The 19,429-nt window shown below is 46.0% G+C and overlaps 1 protein-coding gene across 1 annotated transcript in view; it reads left to right on the top strand.

Moving 5' to 3' along the window:
* The first annotated feature begins 13,154 nt into the window (after positions 1-13,154).
* Positions 13,155-19,429, top strand: part of LOC139908118 (olfactory receptor 1M1-like) — an 8,707-nt gene continuing 2,432 nt past the window's right edge. The window contains exons 1-4 of the mRNA XM_078286672.1: positions 13,155-13,402; positions 14,976-15,033; positions 17,490-17,863; positions 18,921-19,049. Of these exons, the coding sequence (XP_078142798.1) occupies positions 13,155-13,402; positions 14,976-15,033; positions 17,490-17,863; positions 18,921-19,049 (809 nt within the window). The remainder of the gene's footprint in view (positions 13,403-14,975; positions 15,034-17,489; positions 17,864-18,920; positions 19,050-19,429) is intronic.

The following is a 19,429-nucleotide window of genomic DNA, read 5'->3' as shown; positions in this document are numbered from 1 at the left end:
GCTTGGGAGAAGGCTTGGGAGAAGGTCATAGCTGCATGCAGATGGCACCCCTGGCCCAAGTGCAGGGCACAGCTAAACTTCACAGACAAGCCCCTGTTGTTCTTACACCGGAATTGGAGATGATCGTCTGGGCGCACGTTCCCCAAGCAATGTGCTCACCAGACTCATTGCTGCTTATTGAGGACTTGGCGGGGGACTTTGAGGGAAGCAGGGAGTGGAGAGTGGCAAGGACGGTTTCCCGGGTTCGTAGAGGCAGAGTCCCTGTGAGGCTTTGTAACCCCCACCCTTTTCCAATGGTGTTAACCCAGACTGTCCTCCCCCAAAAAACGAGCACATAGGTCGTTTGTTCCTACCCTCTAATACGACCCACAAGAACGTTTCTTAAATTAGCACCCCTACCGGTGGCAGGACATGGCTATATTGGTCTGCGTCCACGTCACGTGACTGTCAAGTTTCTCTTTGTGGCGAAAAAAATAAATGGCTGACATTCCTTTTATTCTCAGTGGAAAATCCAATATTTTAAGATAGTTTCAGCATTAAAATAAGTTTTGATAACATTTCTAGCGAGAAATGTGCATTTTATTTTCATAATCTTCGTTCAGTGAATGTATATGATGTTTAGTTTGTTAGTTATTATGAAGATTCATTCAGGCTTTCTACCGTTGCTATGGTGGTTGCTATGCACGCTGCTATCGCTGAAACCACAGTTGTAGTTCTTCCGGTTTGCAAAGTGGTCGTAAAAAGATATATCTACTGAATATATCAAATATCTAGTACAGCCGAACTAGTAATTACACTGCATCTAGGTGATCTATGTTAAGAAAAAGTAAAGATATTTTAGCCAAAACAGGAGTCGACACACACACACATTGGATGACGTGGCTCACGGAAGGGCATTGCGGGCGGACTTGGCGCGTTCGACTCCTGTTTTGTTGAATGCAAGGACAGGAGAGGGTCATCGCCTATGCTAGTCGCAGTTTGGTCCCATCCGAGCGTAACAAACAGAATTACAGCTCCTTCAAGCTGGAGCTTCTGGTTTTGACGTGGGCTGTGACCGAGAAATTCAAGGATTACCTGTGGGGAGCCCAATTCATGGTGTTCACAGACAATAATCCGCTAGTGCATTTGGATACAGCCCGTCTTGGGGCCGTGGAGCAAAGGTGGTTGGTTCAGCTATCTAACTACAGCTATCTAACTACCTAACCTAACACTATATTATTAAGTATCATCCAGGGTCTTCCAACCAGAATGCCGATTTGTTGTCCAGGCTCCCACAGGTTGCGAGTGCGAGAGCCCAGGCAGAGGAGCTGCATCCCAAGGCACCAGAAGGAGAGAGACCCACATTACCCACTCCTACAGTGGACCCACCATTCCCAGTCCCCCTAGACCCATGTAGGGAACAGCAGCTGCAGGATCCGGGTTTGTGCCAGTTGCGGGATTGGCTTAAAGCGGGTGAGTCTCCACCTGATGAAGTACGGTGTTCATCCCCTTGGTTACGCCGTCTGTTGCAGGAGTGGGATTGGTTGAGGGATCAAGGTGGAGTTCTCTATCGGCATGTGGAGGAGCCAGATACAGGGATGCCAACCATGCAGCTGATTGTTCCCTTAAACTGTGCTCAAGGTCTATGGATGGAATACCATCAGGCAGCGGGACATATGAGCGCAGAGAAAGTACTGTCCATCCTACGCAGGCGCTTTTTCTGGCCAAGTATGAGCAAGAGGTGCATACCTGGACCAAGGAATGTCCTACATGTCAGGTGAGCAAGGCAGGCCCCAAATCCCATGCACCACTGAAGTCAATTAGAACGAGTTACCCCTTTGAAGTAATGGGGTTGCACTACTTGTCATTGGGCCATCCTAGCGACACTTACCCGTATGTTTTGGTGATAACTGATCTGTTCTCTCGCTATGCTCTTGCAGTGCCCACCAAGGACCAGACAACTGCGACCACAGTTAAGGCCCTGTGGACTTCCCTAATTCAGCTGTTTGGATGCCCTGAGAGGTTTCTGACAGACCAGGGAGCTGCCTTTGAGTCAGCCTTAATGCAACAGCTGTGTGGACTGTATGGGTGCACAAAGGCCCGTACCACACAATACCACCCTCAAGGAAGTGGAGCATGTGAACAGTTTAAACAGACCCTGTTAAGCCTGCTGGGTTCCCTGGATCCTCAGAACCACCCTCAATGGCACACAAAGGTCGCGTTGTTGCTCCAGGCTTACAACAGCTCTACTCATGCCAGCACTGGAATGACACCTCATTATGTTTTACTCGGTCGACATGCACGATTACCAGTGGACCTGGACCACCACGTTTCCCCACCCCAGCTGAGAGATACTCTTGAAGGGTGGGTCCAAAGCCATCACCATTCCCTTAAAGATGCCTTTGCAAAAGTGGAAGCCCATGCCAACCGCCGGCAAGCCTGGGATCAGGTTCGATACATTCGAACAGCCCAGGCATTGCCTCTGCTACCAGGAGAGAGTTCTGGTCAGAAATTTCCATCGACGAGCCCAGGGAAAGCTAGCCCACCGATGGGGCCCCCAGCCGTTCATTATTGTCGCACAGCCTAAACCCGAACAGCCTGTATATCTCATCTGGCCAGAGGCCAAGGAAGGCCCCACTCACACCATCCACCGCAACAATCTCCACTTGTGTACTTTTGAACTGACCACTGTCCCCTTACCTGCTGAAGAGCCCCCTCCAAGCCAAGACTGTCCTACATTGTTAAATGTCCTGCCATATGTACTCCCACTAGTCGCTGGCCCGGCTGGACCTGCTCCCCCTTTGCTAGGTGCAACTCAGGTCAACTCTGACTCAGAGACTGGCCGCACAGGCCTGGACTATAAGAGTTCTGACTCAGTTGGCTTTCAATCCCCTCCTGCCCCCATCTATCAGGCCCCAGGGGCCTCCAGTTCCAGTCCTGCTCCCATTGACCTAGACCATGTTGATTCAGAGTCCACTCTAAACCCTGCTTGCCCTGTCTCTGATTTGGCATCTACCTCAGTAGTAGCAGACTTGCATCAAATTCAGGCTAGGCCACTCTCTGATACAGACCCTGACTCACCGGAGCCCAACCCCATACACTCTTTGTCTCCATGTTGTATTGATGGTTCTCCTGATCAACCTGTGCCAGGTGTAGAACTTGAAGGTAGCCTCCGCCCAGAGCCCTCTGCATGCCACAGTAAGCCCTCTGCATGCATGAACATGGACAGCCCCCACCTCCGACGTTCACGCCGGAGTAACTTTGGGATGTGCCCCCTACGGTTTTGTCAGTTGTAGTGACCGGGACATGGCGACAAGTTGTGTTGGGGTGCACTGTGGCAATGGGGAGGGATGACTGAACTGGGATTTTAATGGGGTTTGCCACAAGGGGAGGGTGTTGTGTTTTGGCTGTGGTTTTCTCTACAGGTGCTGTGAACCCGGAACGAGGAGTATCCGAGCGGAGGACAGAAGGGATAAAACAGTGGGAAAAGCGGCAGACAGGCCTCTGACTCTGACCTGGAAGGAAGGCATCGACTCCGCTGGAGCCAGACAATACTTCCCGACTTTTGGCTGCCACTGCTGCAAACACAGGACCTCCGCTGCCAGACGCGATGGGGACCATCACTGCCACATTACCGACCCAGAGACACCGCTCGCTAGTCTCCTGCATACAGGGACCCACATTTACGCACAAACGAGTTGGAATCGTGAGTAGACTACACACTGATCTCCGCCGATTCTCTCTACTCCAGCTCCCGGTGTATCGCCCCCGACAGACGCCCGCATCTACAATTGGCTGACGCACTGGTCACCAATACGGACGCTTGCTGAGCATATACAACGCCAACCAGCTGCCACTCCACTCTACTCGGCCACGCGTCGGCAACCAGGAGGGGGGCATGTGCTCAGAGAGGCTCTGGGCGTGATATGGACTTTAGTGAGAATTTTAGTCTTTCTATTTCTCCTTTGTTGTATTGTTGATTTGTTTTAGCTTTGTACAGTATGTGGGGCCCCAATTGTTTTAAAATGGCATGTCGTTTAAACGTGGTCCAGCGTGTTTCCACCTCGTGTAGTAAAGCGTAGATGTTGATGGTATCAAGGCAGTACTTTGCTCAAGTTTGGAGAACATCCTTTTGAGATAATCTCCATATCAGAACACCATAAGTTGTTGATCATGAAGCAGACACCTCCCCTCATGCTTTTCCTCAACTCTGTTGTCCGGTCCTGTCTGTAAATGCTGCGTCCCTCTGGGACAATGGCGAAGTCGGGGATCGAGGGGTCCAGCCAAGTCTCGACGCCACTGTACAGATCTCCTCCACACTCCTCCCGCTGAACAAGGCTGTGGATGCAGCCACACCTCTTGTAGAACGCATACGAATATCCATGGGAGGCTCGCTGCCCTCTAACACATAAGCCTGTGAGATGCCATTGCAGAGCAAGTGGGCAAGTCTCTGTTTTGACCGGGGCTTGACAGCATAACACACAAACAACTGTTGTGTGCGCCGTCAAATAGCAATAACTTCCGCATAACATATCAACTCATGCACAGTGCACAGTTTGGCACCACTCAGGTCCACATGTATCAGTACAGATGGGGTGGACTGAAAGAGCACACAAATCACTCACTCTCTTAGCCAAAGTCAAAGCAAGCAGCAACGCTGTCTTAGTTGACAACAGCTTAACAGAGGTCTGCCCAATGGGTTTGGAAGGCTCCTTCAAAAGGGCTTCAAGGACCAAGGACCAAGGGCAGCTCCCACCGGGGGCAGTGGAACGCATCAGGGGCGCTTCCCCCTAGCCCCAGGTTTTGGGACGTTACAGGAGAGGATGGCCAAAACCGACCTCTCTCTGAACAACTCATTACAAAAGGAAATGGCTGATGCATAACCCTAAGAGTGGAATGCATCATTCCCCTCTCCAGTAGGAGCTGGAAGAAAGAAAGAACAGATCCAATTAGCATGTCAACGGATCAATATTCAACACCATTTTTGGAAACCCAACCATTTAGCTTTGTAGCTGGAGATGGTGGATTCCGCCCGGGCAATCTGGATAGTCTGCACTACATCTGCAGACAATCCTGTACACATCAGTCTGTCCCTCTCAGGAACCAAACCTTGAGAGGCTGCCCCAGACTGGGCATCACACCTATTGCTCCACTTGCCTATGACAGTGCTCCCCAAAACTGGGGAACTGTCCAGAGCGGTGCAGCCAATAGCTGAGTCATTTCTGCGTACCACGGTGCCGTCGTGCAGTCCGGGGCTATCACAATGACCGTCAACCTCTCCCATCTCACCCTCACCAGCAGTGGGGGAATGAAACTGTGGGGAGAGAAAATGTATAACAGCTTTCTCGGGCATGGCGCATGTCCAAACATGTCATGCCAAGGGTGGATCATCCTGGGGAAACAGGGAGAACCACAGGGGACAATGAGTGTTTTGCCTCGTGACAAACAGATCCACTTCCACTTGCCCAAACAGAGTCCAAATCCGACTCACCATGTCCACTCGTCCACTAGGGGCCTGATGCTCGACATGAGGTTGGCTCCTGTGTTCTCTAGGCCTGGAATGTGCAGTGCCTTGAGAGAGCAAAGACTCTCTAATTCTCTAACATGCTCCATCTAGTTTTATTTGAATGGAGGCATCTCCCCAAATACTAATTAAATTTGTGACCTCATTGTCTCTCTACTGACTGCTTGAGTCATTGTCCTCCATGTTTTTCTGGTCAAATGGACGTCACAGGTCGTCATGAATGCTATGACAACAGTGATCCGTCCCAGATATGAATCGGATTTAGAACCACGTATGAATGTAGTCCAAATCAGAAATGGAAAGATCAGATTCCATGTGTTTCTTTTTCTGTTCACAACAGACAAAAATATCAGATCTGTATCACATAGGAGGGAAAAAAATCAGAATTGGGACACTTTTAGCTGCAGTGTGAATGTAGCCCATGATGATTTGCAAATAAATGTAGTTTAGTTAAAGTTGAACTTAATTAGGTAAACTAGACTAAGGCCCGGATCTATCTACTAACAGTGCAAATCGCATTGCGGGTGCTAAAACCTTGTTTTCTGATCTACTAAGACAGCGCACAGGGCATTTGCGCCTGAAATTATGGGTTGATCTGTGTGCGGTATTTTTTACGGTTTGGTCTAATTGCATATGCATTTGTGGGTGTTCCAAGGCTGAGGTGCAAAATAAAGGGAGGGATTTATGGAAATTGGCAGTGGACGTGATTTATCAAGAGGCGGTGGCGCACGGAATTTAAGACCTAGGAAAAGCATGTCTTATCATTTGGCGCATAGGATAGCTTTGCTGAAACTGTCTCTGGAACCGGCTCTAGGATCAAAGTGACACAGTCATCTACACAGCATAACACGCAGTCATTAGATCGCAGGGTTTAAACGGGTATGCTGACTTTAAAATGTACAATTTAAGCCTCATTGGCAGCATAGCAGAATGCGCACTCAATATTCAGACTATTAGGCTCTTCTCTGGATTTGCTGACACTTATTATGAGCCACTGTCTCTGCGACATTGCCTTGATGAAAACAATGCAGTTAAAACGTGTGCGTAATAACTATCACCACAGTGAAGAGGTGTGTGCGCGGCTTCTCCAGCTATATGTAACCGTACCTTCACCAGGTCTCCATCCCTCCCACACTGGCACCTGCGTCTCAGCCAGGCTCTCCTGCACTCGCTCCTCCAAGGGAGTTCAGGCTCCTCTTTGGCTTTATTTGTGGTAAGCATTTTGGCTCACCTCCTCATATCATACCAGCGCTTTTTACCTCTGCTAAATCGCGCTTGTGGTGCCCAACTGCTTCACTTTATGTTGTTCCAGAGTGACTTTTTACGCGCTGATAAAACATCTCTTCTCTGCAGCTCTTTGGGGTTTTCTCTGCTACCAACACTTCCAGCTCCACTGGAGAGACATTTGTGCTTCTTTTGCCCGTCATTACGTTGCCACTGATGGGCTACTGTGCGCATTGCTTGGCCCTTATATTAGCGCAGTCTCAATTCTAATTAATCATCTGCACCTCCGCTCATTTGCGTGCCCTACTTTAGTAAATACCTTGCGCTGGCAGAACCAATTGCACCCGCAATTGCTTTTGCACTGCGCCAGGAATAGTGACATGTTAGTAGATCCGGGCCTAAGTCCTCACAATACTGGACACTGATTGGCCGACAGCAGCAGCTCCTCTCGTTCGTGTCCAGTTGTAATGCGTTTCATGGAGTTTGTCTGAAACTGACTGGAAAATAGGATGGATTTTTGAAAACTTTTAATCCAACCACCAAAATCAAATTTTAACAATGTCTTCATTACATCATTGCTCATATATGGATATAAATAGAGGAGAATTTGAATTACTATAATATGGGACCTTTAATGCATAGTATTTTCAATACATATCAGTCAGAATGCCTGTGAGAAAACAAATATATGTCTCCAGCTACTTCACTCTACTGTAGAAACCCAGAGGTTCGACTGGGGAAAATGCTGAGGTCAACTTCTATGCTGAGTAATGTAATGTGTAAATATGACCTCACTATTTCACCACTACTGTTTGCTTGCTGTTGTTACAACAACGTTCACAGTGTGTTAATTAACTGCATGTATCAAGAGGCACTAGGAGCTCTGCAGGGACAACCCCTCCCTCCCCTCACACACACACACACACACACTCACACACACACACACAACCAGCTGAACTGACGCCGCATTCTCCAATTTAGATTTGCAGAAGAAAGTTTAAACTCAACAGATAATGATAAATTATGTCATCTAATGGACACTTATATCCAAACTGCCTGACAGTATTGTAATAAACCTTAATATAAGGGTTTAGGCTAATCTGGCAAAGCAGAGTAGTGTTTTGCTGCCACCACCTTTAAACCTGTCTGAGGTTACACAGCACCCACAATCAGATGCAGGTGAGCTCAATCAGTCTGATTGTCAATTTCAACCAAACAACAAAGTCCATGTACCCCGCATACTCACTGCAGTATCATGAGCTCATACATGTTTTTGCATGGGTGGCCCAAATGGGAATCAGTCATTCAACCAAACTTAACACTAGAATGGCCAAGCCACTGTTTTGAATTTTAGCATTGAAAGATCTGACATGATCGGACTTATGACGTTTCCTACAACTTTCTGTACAAACCAGTGTTGTTAGATTTTCAAGATCAAGCAAGGAAATAATAGTTTGAATTATATTATATACATGTTGTTGGCCTTCTCTTAGACCCAACAAAATAAAAAGATTGGAAGCACTTTAGATGCGCTCTTCCTCAGGCTAAGCTTGAATGCGTTGCAGATAGCTGCATGTATTATACATGCCTATCCTGTGTTGTCTGTCTTTTGTGTCTTTTGCTGTTTTGTGCTTTTGTTCATATGCACTCATTCAGCTGGAATAAATGTTCACCTTTTGCGTCTGTGGTGCTTCCAATGTCTTGATTTTATTTTGGGTCATTTTGGGAAGCCATTTGCCCACTGTTTTTCTAAGTGGATACCTTCTCTTAGACCACCCAAATCCCTTGACTTGCTGGTGTTAAAAACACAAATTCATTCATTATGTAATATATTCCATGTGGTGTAAATTTTTATTGCGTAACAGTACCATGAATCCATAGATTTATGGTACTTTAGCTGCCCAGTTGTTCTCATACCAGTGTCTGACTGAAACGTCACTGTTAGGGTTAGTTATCCTGAGTTATGTTATCCTGAGTTTTCCGGTGTGAACTATATGTTTGGTATTTGGAACATAGCATGTCCAACTGTCATTTAAAGCTGCTCTAGTCCAGATTTTTCGGTAAAGCTGAGCATGTGGGGGTGGGACGCTCTTGCCATCCCCACATGCTCACTGGTGGGAAATCTGCAGCAGAGAAAGCTGGACTCACCAACATTAGATCTTTTCCTCTCTCGTCCCTTTGGTTTCCTTTCTACACGGTTCTTACACTGTGGTCTTGTTAGTTGACCAAAGTTCAGGATGTGGCTAATGTTCCTGCTACAAGGCCATTTCATCTCTGAGCGTCAATTGTTATGTTAGCTATCAGGCGTATGGAGACATGTCCTGTCATTTTATCTGTCATGTATGTCACTGACCACTATATAGATCACAGGTCTCGAGAGTCTACCTTCACTGACTCCCGGTCAAGTTCCGCATCTCCTACAAAATCCTCCTCCTCGCCTACAAATCCCTCCATGCCCTCGCCCCCAGTACCTATCTGACCTCCTCCACCCCTATACCCCGTCCCGGAATCTGCGGTCCTTAGACACGGGTCTGCTCTCCACCCCCCACACCAGCCTACGATCTTTTGGGGACAGGGCCTTCAGTGTGGCAGCCCCCACCCTCTGGACCTCTCTCCTGGCAGAGATCCACAACGCCCCGTCTTTGGACACTTTAAAAAAAATCCTGAAAACCCACCTGTTAACCAAGGCCTATGGCCTCTAGTTAACTCTCTCATCCCCGGCAATTATTGCTATTATTATTTTCTGTTCTTGTCTTATTTGTTTTGTCTGCCTCACTGTGTAAAGCGTCCTTGGGTCTCTTGAAAGGCGCTATATAAATCTAAGTTATTATTATTATTATTATCTTGAGTACAGGGAGAGACTGACATCACTGACTGTGTTCATGTTGTTCCTCTCCAATGATGCATCATTAAACGTCTGAAAATTGATTTGCCTGCTGTCCGGCTCCATGGATCTCAGTGTTTAGCACTTTTTGAATTTGCATGGTGATTCATATCGGTCTGTTCAGTCTATCCACGATTGATTCAATGATGTAATTTCTCGCCCCGACCGATTGGTTGGTGTTAGTTGTCAGTTATTAAAATCTTTGACCAATCACAGCAGCAAAGCAGATTGACGTAATCTGGAAACGCCTCAGAGCGACAACAATCATGGCGGCGTTCACTTCCCAGCTTTTAAACTGCTGATTGTTCCTGTTTTAATTCATTGATGCCATTCAGTTTTTTAAGGACTGACCAAATCTCTAAATCTAGCTCGCTATCATGCAGTTCCTTTGCCGGCTGCCATTTTGGTTGTTGTCGCTCTGTAACGCTCGTCATAAGGAGGTTTGTCCCGCCTACATCCAGTCCGAATGAACTGCCGGTGGATAGGCTTGACCAGACCGATATGAATCACCATGCAAATTCAAAAGGTTCAAAAAAGAGATTCATGGGAGCTGGACACCAGGTAAAATAATTGATCAGATCGACTCCTGTCTGTTCCGGTGCTCCAGTGCCAATATCACCATACAACACCTTTGGTATAAAGCATCACAGACCGCTTTACTGACCTCACCGCACAGGACTTCTGGGTAATGAAACAGTTACCTCTCGCTGCCATTTGTATTATTATTGTGATTATCAAGTCCACATTGCCTTGTGCTTGTTTGTGTGACTGTCTGTGTCTTTAGGTACAAGAGTGTGCCTGTGTGTGTGTGTGCGTGTGTGTGTGTGTGTGTGGTACCTGGATGTGTTTGTTATAGCTTGGCATGTAATGAGCAGTCCACATGGCCTCAAAGCTCCAGGCTCCCAGTGACCAACAGGTAATAGAATTGGAGGTGCAGTGATGCATTGTGGGTCCAGGGGGAGAGACTCCGGCCTGCAGACTGGCCTCCTGTCTTTCCTTCCCAGTTCACCCAGCTCATCTTTCTGTTCCCTTGGTCCATCTCATTACCTGCCTTTCACTGGACCTGTGTGTGTGTGTGTGTGTGTGTGTGTGTGTGTGTGTGTGTGTGTGTGTGTGTGTGAACATGTTTGTGTGATACATGATGATGATACCAACATCTGCTATGCCATTGCTATATCAGTACAGTTCTACATGCCAGTTCAGATTTTTTCATAATCACTTTTTTGGTAATATTTAGAACTATTTTTAACATCTTTTAGTTTTTTCAAGCACTATTTAGAGATTTTTAGATATTTAGAGATTCTGTTGCTATGTAGGTAAAGTATATTGTAAAATCCCCAGTCAAAGCCTTGCAGTGGCTGTGAGGCTGAAGTGAGCCGAGTCCCTCCGGATCCCAGGAGCTTCATTAGCGTCTTCTGTAATCAGTGTTATCCTCCAGCTCTGATAAACATCCATTACTGGGCCGTTCTCCGGCTCCCACAGGACTAATTACATCAGAAACTGTTAATAAGTGTTTTGGTAAAGACCGGCTCACAGCGGACCTCGTTTGACGGTTTGTTTCCCCAGCTGAGCGTCAGAAACAGCCTCCACATTAGCATCATTACTGGCTGTTAGCTGCCTTCAGGGCCATGATGTTGTAATGGCTGCTGATCACACAGCTGCCACTAGGGGGCGGTGTATTCCCTTGAGCTCTCAACATGGAACAAACATTAATAATAACAAAGGTTAATAATAATTTGAAGTTTGTTTGAACAAATATCATAAACTTCAACAAAAAATTCTTGTGGAAAGTGAAACAAACTGGCTCTGTGGCTGATTTGTGCAAAGTTAACACAGATAGTGTTTTGTTTTGGGTTTTTTTTCGGGAGGGTTGTTCCAAAACCAGAAATCTCAGCATACTACATCTCAGATGTCAAATAACAGAGTTGGACCAAATTCATCATATTCAAAATATTTTAAATTTTAACACGTTTTTTGATGTGATAAGTAAGGGAATACAATAAAGGAGAGTGTACTCCTTAACTCCTTAAATACTGACTGGAAATAAGCAGAGTGAAACTCCCTGCGTACATACATAAAACAAGTAGGCTATGCATGATGTGATGGTAAAGTTAATGAATCATGGTCAACAGCATGATACTAGACACACGTCAGCCTTTGGGCTTCAGTATGGTTTGAATGAGTGTTTCCATCTCAAACTTATCTGCACAGTTCAGAGTACTTATTTAGTTCTCCAAACATTTCTGCAGGCAGAAATAATCTCTGGTTGAGTTAAACCTCAGTGGGCGGAGCCAAAGAACCACAGTCTTGGAGTGCAAGTTAGCTAAACCAACTTGCGTGTCAAAGAAGGAACTCTGGTCAAAATAAAAATATAAATATAGCTATATATATATAGATAGCTATAGCCTAGTGTAGCTAATTTGAACTTGGAAGGTCAGCTAGGCTAACTAGCTAACCTAGATAACTAAGTATGGCTGGATTGGCTAGATTGTACTTCTTCAGTTAGCAGCATTAGGCTTCATAATATTAGCTTCTTGTTGCCTGATGATGTCACTCTCATAACAATATCAAGTACATTATTAACAGTATCTGATGAATCAGTTCTTACCTGGCCAAACCGAACAAAAGGAATTAAAATCTCCAAACATGCTCGATGTGAAAGCACACTTGGACTTTCCTGGTTCATATACAGTCCTTTGTCCCAGTGTGGCTCCTGAAGTGAACTCTGCTGGGTCGATCCGCAACTAGAACCGGTCAGATCAAGTTTTACAATGAGACTGCATGGCCAACATAATGTAATGTCAAGTTGTAAAAGTGTAGCCTTAGATTCAGAATTAACTGCAAAGTATTAATTTCACCTAATTGGAAATTGTTACCCAAGTAACATACAAGTACATAAAAACTTTACTTAAGTACAGATCTTAAGTAAAAGTTCTTAGATACATTCGACAACTTGGTGCCACATAAATGATATTGCTGCCCAGTGTTTTTCAGAGTGTTTTTTTCTTGATTATAGATAATATACACTAAGCATGTGTATTTGCACGTACCTCTGATAGCTCACTGCTGACAGAGTCACAGCTGTCAATCAAAAGGCCCTGAGGTGCAGTGAGGTCATCAAGGATTACCGCTGCCACAGAGGATATCCAGCACGTTCAGTACAGGAACCACACAGTATATACAGGTTCAACACGAGCGATCAGAGATGCGAGGCAGAAGGCAGCAGCGACGAGTGTAAAGACGCACGCGGCCGTCAGAGAAGAAGAGACTCGGTCCAACTCATGAACCGAAGCGTCTTCATCAGGCGAAACCAAACAGACGAAGAGAAACTGTCCAAGTGAAATAACTTGAAAACATGGCAGCAAAGACAGCAGATGCTGCGTTCGAGACTGTATCTGTACAAGATTGTGTTTGGTTGTGTGTGTTGGCAGTTTGATAATGAACTATTTGATGTTTTTGATGTGAATGTGACCGTGGGAAGACGAGCTGCTGCTGCTGCGTCAGCCAATGAGGAGCCTGACGGAGCTCAGACCGGCGAAAGCGATGTCCAGCTACTCCAATGAGTCTCAGACTCTGACCATGGAGTCTCTGGACATCCCGCCCAGCCTGGCCTACTCTGCCTCCTTAGTGGGCAGCCTGACCTACTGCCTCATCATCACCTGCAACCTGACCGTCCTATTGGCCATCGCCCTGGACAGACACCTGCACAAGCCGATGTACGTGCTGCTGATCAACCTGCCCATCAACGACATGATGGGAGCCACTGCCATATTCCCACAACTCATTCACAGGTGGGTTACGCTTTGTCACTATGCATACTGTTTTAATAATAATGATAAACTTTATTTGTGTATCACCTTTCTTAACAGTGTTACAAAGTGCTTCACAAAGCAAGTGCAAAATACAACAGTGGGACAGAATAAAATAACACAAAATGTATCAGAGAACATATTGAATAAGTAAAATATAAGGATGAGATATAAAAGAGGACATAAAATCAACAGTAAAACCAAATCATGACGTCAAGCTTTGACAAAGGATTTTTTTAAGGTTTTAAGAAGGGATTTAAAGAAATGACTAGCCTAAGCTCATCTGGCAGGTTTTGTGGAGGACAAATCTGATCATTTCATTGAGACTGGTTAAACTGACCCTAACCCTAACCCTAACCCTAACCCTAACCCTAACCCTGACCCTAACCCTATTCCAACACAGTTACATTTTAAAACCAGAAGTCAAACCTCCTCCAACTCTGAACAAAGCTGCAGCCTCCATAACAGTTTGTTTATCGTTTGATTTTCTGACAAAAAGCACATGAATGCAACACTGTTTAGCAAACGTCTTGGAAGTCCCAGGTGTCGGGTTTTCCCAGCAGCACATGAACACAGCATAACAGTGACGGCTGAAAAAGGATAATCGTCTAAGAGTAGAAATCCCAGATAAAGATCTTCACCAAAATCTAATCAACTGATCCGTCGCCGAGAGAGAGATCTGTCTGCCAGAGTTCAGACTAATCCATTTGTTAATTTGTGAGATAAAAAAAAAAGGTCAGAGGTGAAAACACGACCATCTACACTGGCGTAAAAGACAAAACACTGAGTTCATTTGAATCCAAATTTCAAGAATATATTCCAAATCATAAAGTAGAACAACACACATTTGTTTGGTTTAATGTCAACTGGACTGAAACAGATGAATTGAATTAAAATGTTTTTGACTGTTATTGGATTTATGAAGCCAGATAATGTTAAGTTTAATATTTTTAGTTTGATGGAAATGTATCATTTAGATGCTAATGAAACTTAACTTTGACTTGAGTCAATTTCATAAATGACAGCACTTCCTGTAAGAATTACTTAATCCAATTTGATGGAAATTTCTCATACAAATGAAATGCATTAACCTTCCAAAGTAGATGATATTCATGCTTGGATCAGCAACGCCAGCATTTCAATTTTCTTTGTTTTTAAAAGACAATCTGCAGAATATGCAGAGTTCAGCTGTGGTGATTAGATTTACTTTTTTACTTTAGACTTTTTGTGAATCAAACTTCATGTGGGGATAAATGTGATTGAGTTGAGAATGCTATGCGTTAACTGAAACTTCTTGCCAAGGGAAAGCTGGCTGGAAAACCTCTAGACCGGCTTCTATCTAATCGTCTTGCTGTTTACCCACCTCCTTTACTCTTGTATGTTGTTTTAATGCTCTCTCTTTTATCCAACTCCTTTCTTTCTTTCATTTCACTTTTAATTGTAAAGTGTATTGGGACCGTGCTTCATGGTGATTCTGCACTTAAATAAAATTGATTGATTGATTGATTGATTGATTGATATCTCTTCCATCCCCATCTGTGTCTCTTCCCTCCAGCATCCTGAGTCAGAACTCCAGTATCTCCTACCTGGCCTGTTACCTGCAGGCTCTGCTGGTAAGATCACACCAAATATCTTTTATCATCTGTATTTTTTCTGATTTTTCACATTTTAGACACTTGAAAACAACCACTGAACTGAAATGACCCACATTACACACAAACTGCATATAAAAGCGGGTTAGTCCATGTGCCATGTGTGATTTATTGTTTGTAATTGTGGACCGGCTGTGTATACAGAGCATATTAGATCTTAACATTCATTTTTTTGGCCTTTTTATTTTTTATACGCTACAAAACATAGAAGAGAAATTTATATAAAAATACACAGCTGTCTCACTCGCAGGTACTAGACTGTAAACTGTAACTATAATCCACATTGCATGAGTTTGGGATTATAAAGTTTCATCTGACTTTTTTTTCTTAAAAAGAGAAAGTACAGTCTCACAGTTTTACTGAGACGTCAAATCTTTGATGTTCAGTTTCTCAGATCTTGTTACGTCCTGAAAACCACGGCTCGCTCGATAAGATAAGATAAGATAAGATAAGATAAGATAAGATAAGATAGCACTTGTAATGTACATAATATACAACAATAGAGACAGTGCAGATAAATGCAGATAAATGCAAATAATAAATGCAGAGGACACAACATGTGACCCAAGCTTTAAAATTAGCATAATTAACATAACATAAATAACCAATGAAAATCACTAAAGTATTGAAAGTTAAATACAGGAGTTCAAGTTTATTCATCACAGTCTGTCTCAAAGGACTGTGCAGAGAGAACTGAGCGCGCACACACACACACACACACACACACACACACACACACACACACTCATACATCAAAGACTGTGACATACACACCTCCACCCTCAGACACTGCTACCACAAACACAATTTATAAACACAAGGATTTAACATCTATTTATTAATATTTATAACATTCAACCTTTGTAAATTTGTAAATGTGTCAATTTAATTTAACTAGTGCCTTTTATTTTTAATTTGTACTTGCACAAGTCTTTCGTAACATTATGCTGCTACTCAGTCCCTCCAGGAACTTGTGATTTTGCGATCGCAATAATTAACGCAAATTCAAGAAATCTCCGCAATATTTGCAAAATTGCCGCAACTTTTCCGCATGAAACGGCCAAATCAACAGACCACTTGTGATTTGGACCAATTGTCGCATTCGGTGTCGTGGTAAATTATGTCATCGCATTCAGGTGGAAGATGAACAAAACTCACCTGCCAACACAAATTATAGACCGTGCAAAACAAAGCAAAAGCAGCAAGAATCGAGGTGAGTGCAAAATTCAAGCTCTTGGAAGAGTTAATAGCTTAAACGGAGAGTGGGAGAGAACAGGGGGAGGCTGTGTGTGTGTGTGTGTGTGTGTGTGTGCGTGTGTGAGTGAGTGAGTGAGAGAGAGAAAAAAAAATGTTTTCCCTTTACTTGAAATTTTTCCCAATTCCCACAATTTTACCGCAAAAACAGCACATAAAACCTCGCAAATTGTATCGCAATTTTTAAGAAAAGCCGCAGCAAAATCAAGCATTTTTGGCCGCAATAATCACAAAAAAACTCCGCGAAATCCTGGTGGGACTGGTTATTACTGCTTTTACTACTGCTTTTATTTGTTTTATTTTTAACTACAGCGAGAGAAGCCAGGCGAAATTTCATTGTACCTAAAATGAGTAAAATGACAATAAAGATCATTCTATTCTATTCTATGAGCCTCCATCTAACTGATCAACCACAGAACAGTATGATGTAGTGATGTAAGACACACAGCAGCAGATCTGATCAACACATGACAGACTAACTTCCACCAGCCTTAGAGCCTCAGAGCAGACAAGGAACAACTCCCTAGGAAAACAACCTTGATAGAAAAAAAAAAAAATCGGAGAGCGATCCCCCACCGGGACGCTGAGCGGGCGACAGGAGGCGGGACAAACTGTTACAGTAACATGGACAACGATGATGACATGAGAAAAACAGAAAAACTCTCCTTAATCTACCAAAACCAGACTAAACAAAGCTAACAAACAAAGCTGTGAAAACTGGAGCTCCGGACCTCTTTCCCCCAAAAGAAAGAGGGGAAAGAAAACAACTACAAGCCGTCCGTCTCTCCAAACACTTAGAATAGAACATTATTATTATAGAATTAGAATAAATAGAAAGAAAGCGAGGTGCAGACTTGAGACTTGCAGACTTCTCTTCTCTTTTCTTTTCGTTTCGTGCTTGTATTCATCCCACCAGACGTTTTCGGCTCCGTGGCCTTCATCAGGGTGAAACACAGGAAATGGAGTTACTTCCTCATGTGCCCTGTCCCGGGGTCAGAGGTCACAAAGTATAAATATTCTGTGATATAACCATTTGTCATAATCCTTTCATCACAGCTTGTCGAGAAACCAACTGGGGAAAAAAAAAAAAAAAACAGTAGTGACTCCATTTCCTGTTTCACCAGTCATCTTTATTTATTATTATTATTCTGAATTATTAATAGGTGCACCTGTACTGCGGAGGCTCCCTGGTCATCCTCACCGTCATGGCCTTCGACCGTTACCTGGCGATCTGCCGGCCGCTGCGGTACCACGCCCTGATGACCGGCGCCAACCTGCGGCTGATCATCGCGGCGGTGTGGCTGGCGGACCTTCTGATGGTGGGAACGCTCTTCCTGATGCTGACGCGCTTCAGGCTGTGCCGCCGCCGGCTGGCCGACCTGTACTGCAACAACCCGTCTCTGATGAAGCTGTCCTGCGGGAACACCGCCGCCAACAACATCTACGGCCTGGTGATCACCGTGCTGATGCAGGGCGTCGCCGCGCTCGTGGTGCTCTTCACCTACGGACACATCCTGCTCACCTGCATGCTCAACAGGTAGAGCCAGGTCGTCACTCCATACAGGAAACACTTCCATCAGCAGTGTGGATACAACTCAGTAATCTGATTACTTTGTTTCCTCCTCCTCTTCCTCCTCCTCTCCTCCTCCTCCTCTTCCTCTCCTCTCCTCTCCTCCTCCTCCTCTCCTCCTCCTCTCTTCTTCTCCTCCTCCTCCTCTCCTCTTCCTCCTCCTCCTCCTCCTCCTCCTCCTCCTCTCCTCTCCTCTCCTCTCCTCTCCTCCTCCTCTCTCCTTCTCCTCCTCTCCTCTCCTCTCCTCCTCCTCCTCTCTTCCCCTCCTCCTCTTCCTCCTCCTCTCCTCCTCCTCCTCTCCCTCTTCCCCTCTCTTCTCCTCCTCTCCTCCTCCTCCTCCTCTCTCCCCTCCTCCTCTTCCTCCTCCTCTCCCTCTTCCCCTCTCTTCTCCTCCTCTCCTCCTCCTCTCCTCTCTTCCCCTCTCTTCTCCTCCTCCTCCTCCTCCTCCTCTCCTCTCCTCTCTTCTCCTCCTCCTCTCCTCTCCTCTCCTCTCTTCCCCTACTCCTCCTCCCCTCTCCTCCTCTCCTCTCCTCTCCTCCTCCTCCTCTCCTCTCCTCCTCATCTTCCTCCTCTCCTCTCCTCTCCTCTCCTCCTCCTCCTCCTCCTCTCCTCCTCATCTTCCTCCTCTCCTCTCCTCTCCTCCTCCTCCTCTCCTCTCCTCTCCTCCTCTCCTCCTCCTCTCCTCTCCTCTCTTCTCGTCCTCCTCTCCTCTCCTCCTCCTCCTCTCCTCTCTCCTCCTCCTCTCCTCTCCTCTCCTCCTCCTCCTCCTCTCCTCCTCCTCCTCCTCTCCTCCTCCTCCCCTCTCCTCCTCTCCTCCTCCTCTCCTCCTCCTCCTCCTCTCCTCCTCTCCTCTCCTCCTCTCCTCCTCCTCCTCCTCTCCTCTCCTCTCCTCTCCTCCTCCTCCTCTCCTCTCCTCTCCTCTCCTCCTCCTCCTCCTCTCCTCCTCCTCTCCTCTCTTCCTCCTCCTCTCCTCCTCCTCCTCCTCTCCTCCTCTCCTCCTCCTCCTCTCCTCCTCCTCCTCCAGGCAGGCGGATGCTCGGTCGAAGGCCCTGCGTACCTGTGGAACTCACCTGGTTGTGTTTGTGGTGTTTGAACTCGCCACTCTGTTCTCCGTTCTGTCCCATCGCCTCACGGTGTCGCCCTACCTGCGCAGGTGAGACAGGCCGCTCTGGATCTAATCTGGTTGGTTGAGTTAAACCTCAGTGGGCGGAGCCAAAGACCCAGAATCTGGCTAAGTAACGTTAGACTGAAGCCCGGTGAAAGAGACGAGGAGTAACCCTGTCACCCTGTCACCCTGCCACCCTGCCACCCTGCCACCCTGTCACCCTGTCACCCTGCCACCCTGCCACCCTGCCACCTTGTCACCCTGCCACCCTGTCACCCTGCCACCCTGTCACCCTGCCACCCTGCCACCCTGTCACCCTGCCACCCTGTCACCCTGCCACCCTGCCACCCTGCCACCCTGTCACCCTGCCACCCTGCCACCCTGCCACCCTGTCACCCTGCCACCCTGTCACCCTGCCACCCTGCCAC

This window comes from Centroberyx gerrardi, chromosome 11 (genome assembly GCF_048128805.1).
Source record: "Centroberyx gerrardi isolate f3 chromosome 11, fCenGer3.hap1.cur.20231027, whole genome shotgun sequence".
NCBI lineage: Eukaryota > Metazoa > Chordata > Actinopteri > Beryciformes > Berycidae > Centroberyx > Centroberyx gerrardi.
Note: the sequence above shows the minus strand (reverse complement) of the source record. Positions and strands in the feature narration are given on the sequence as shown.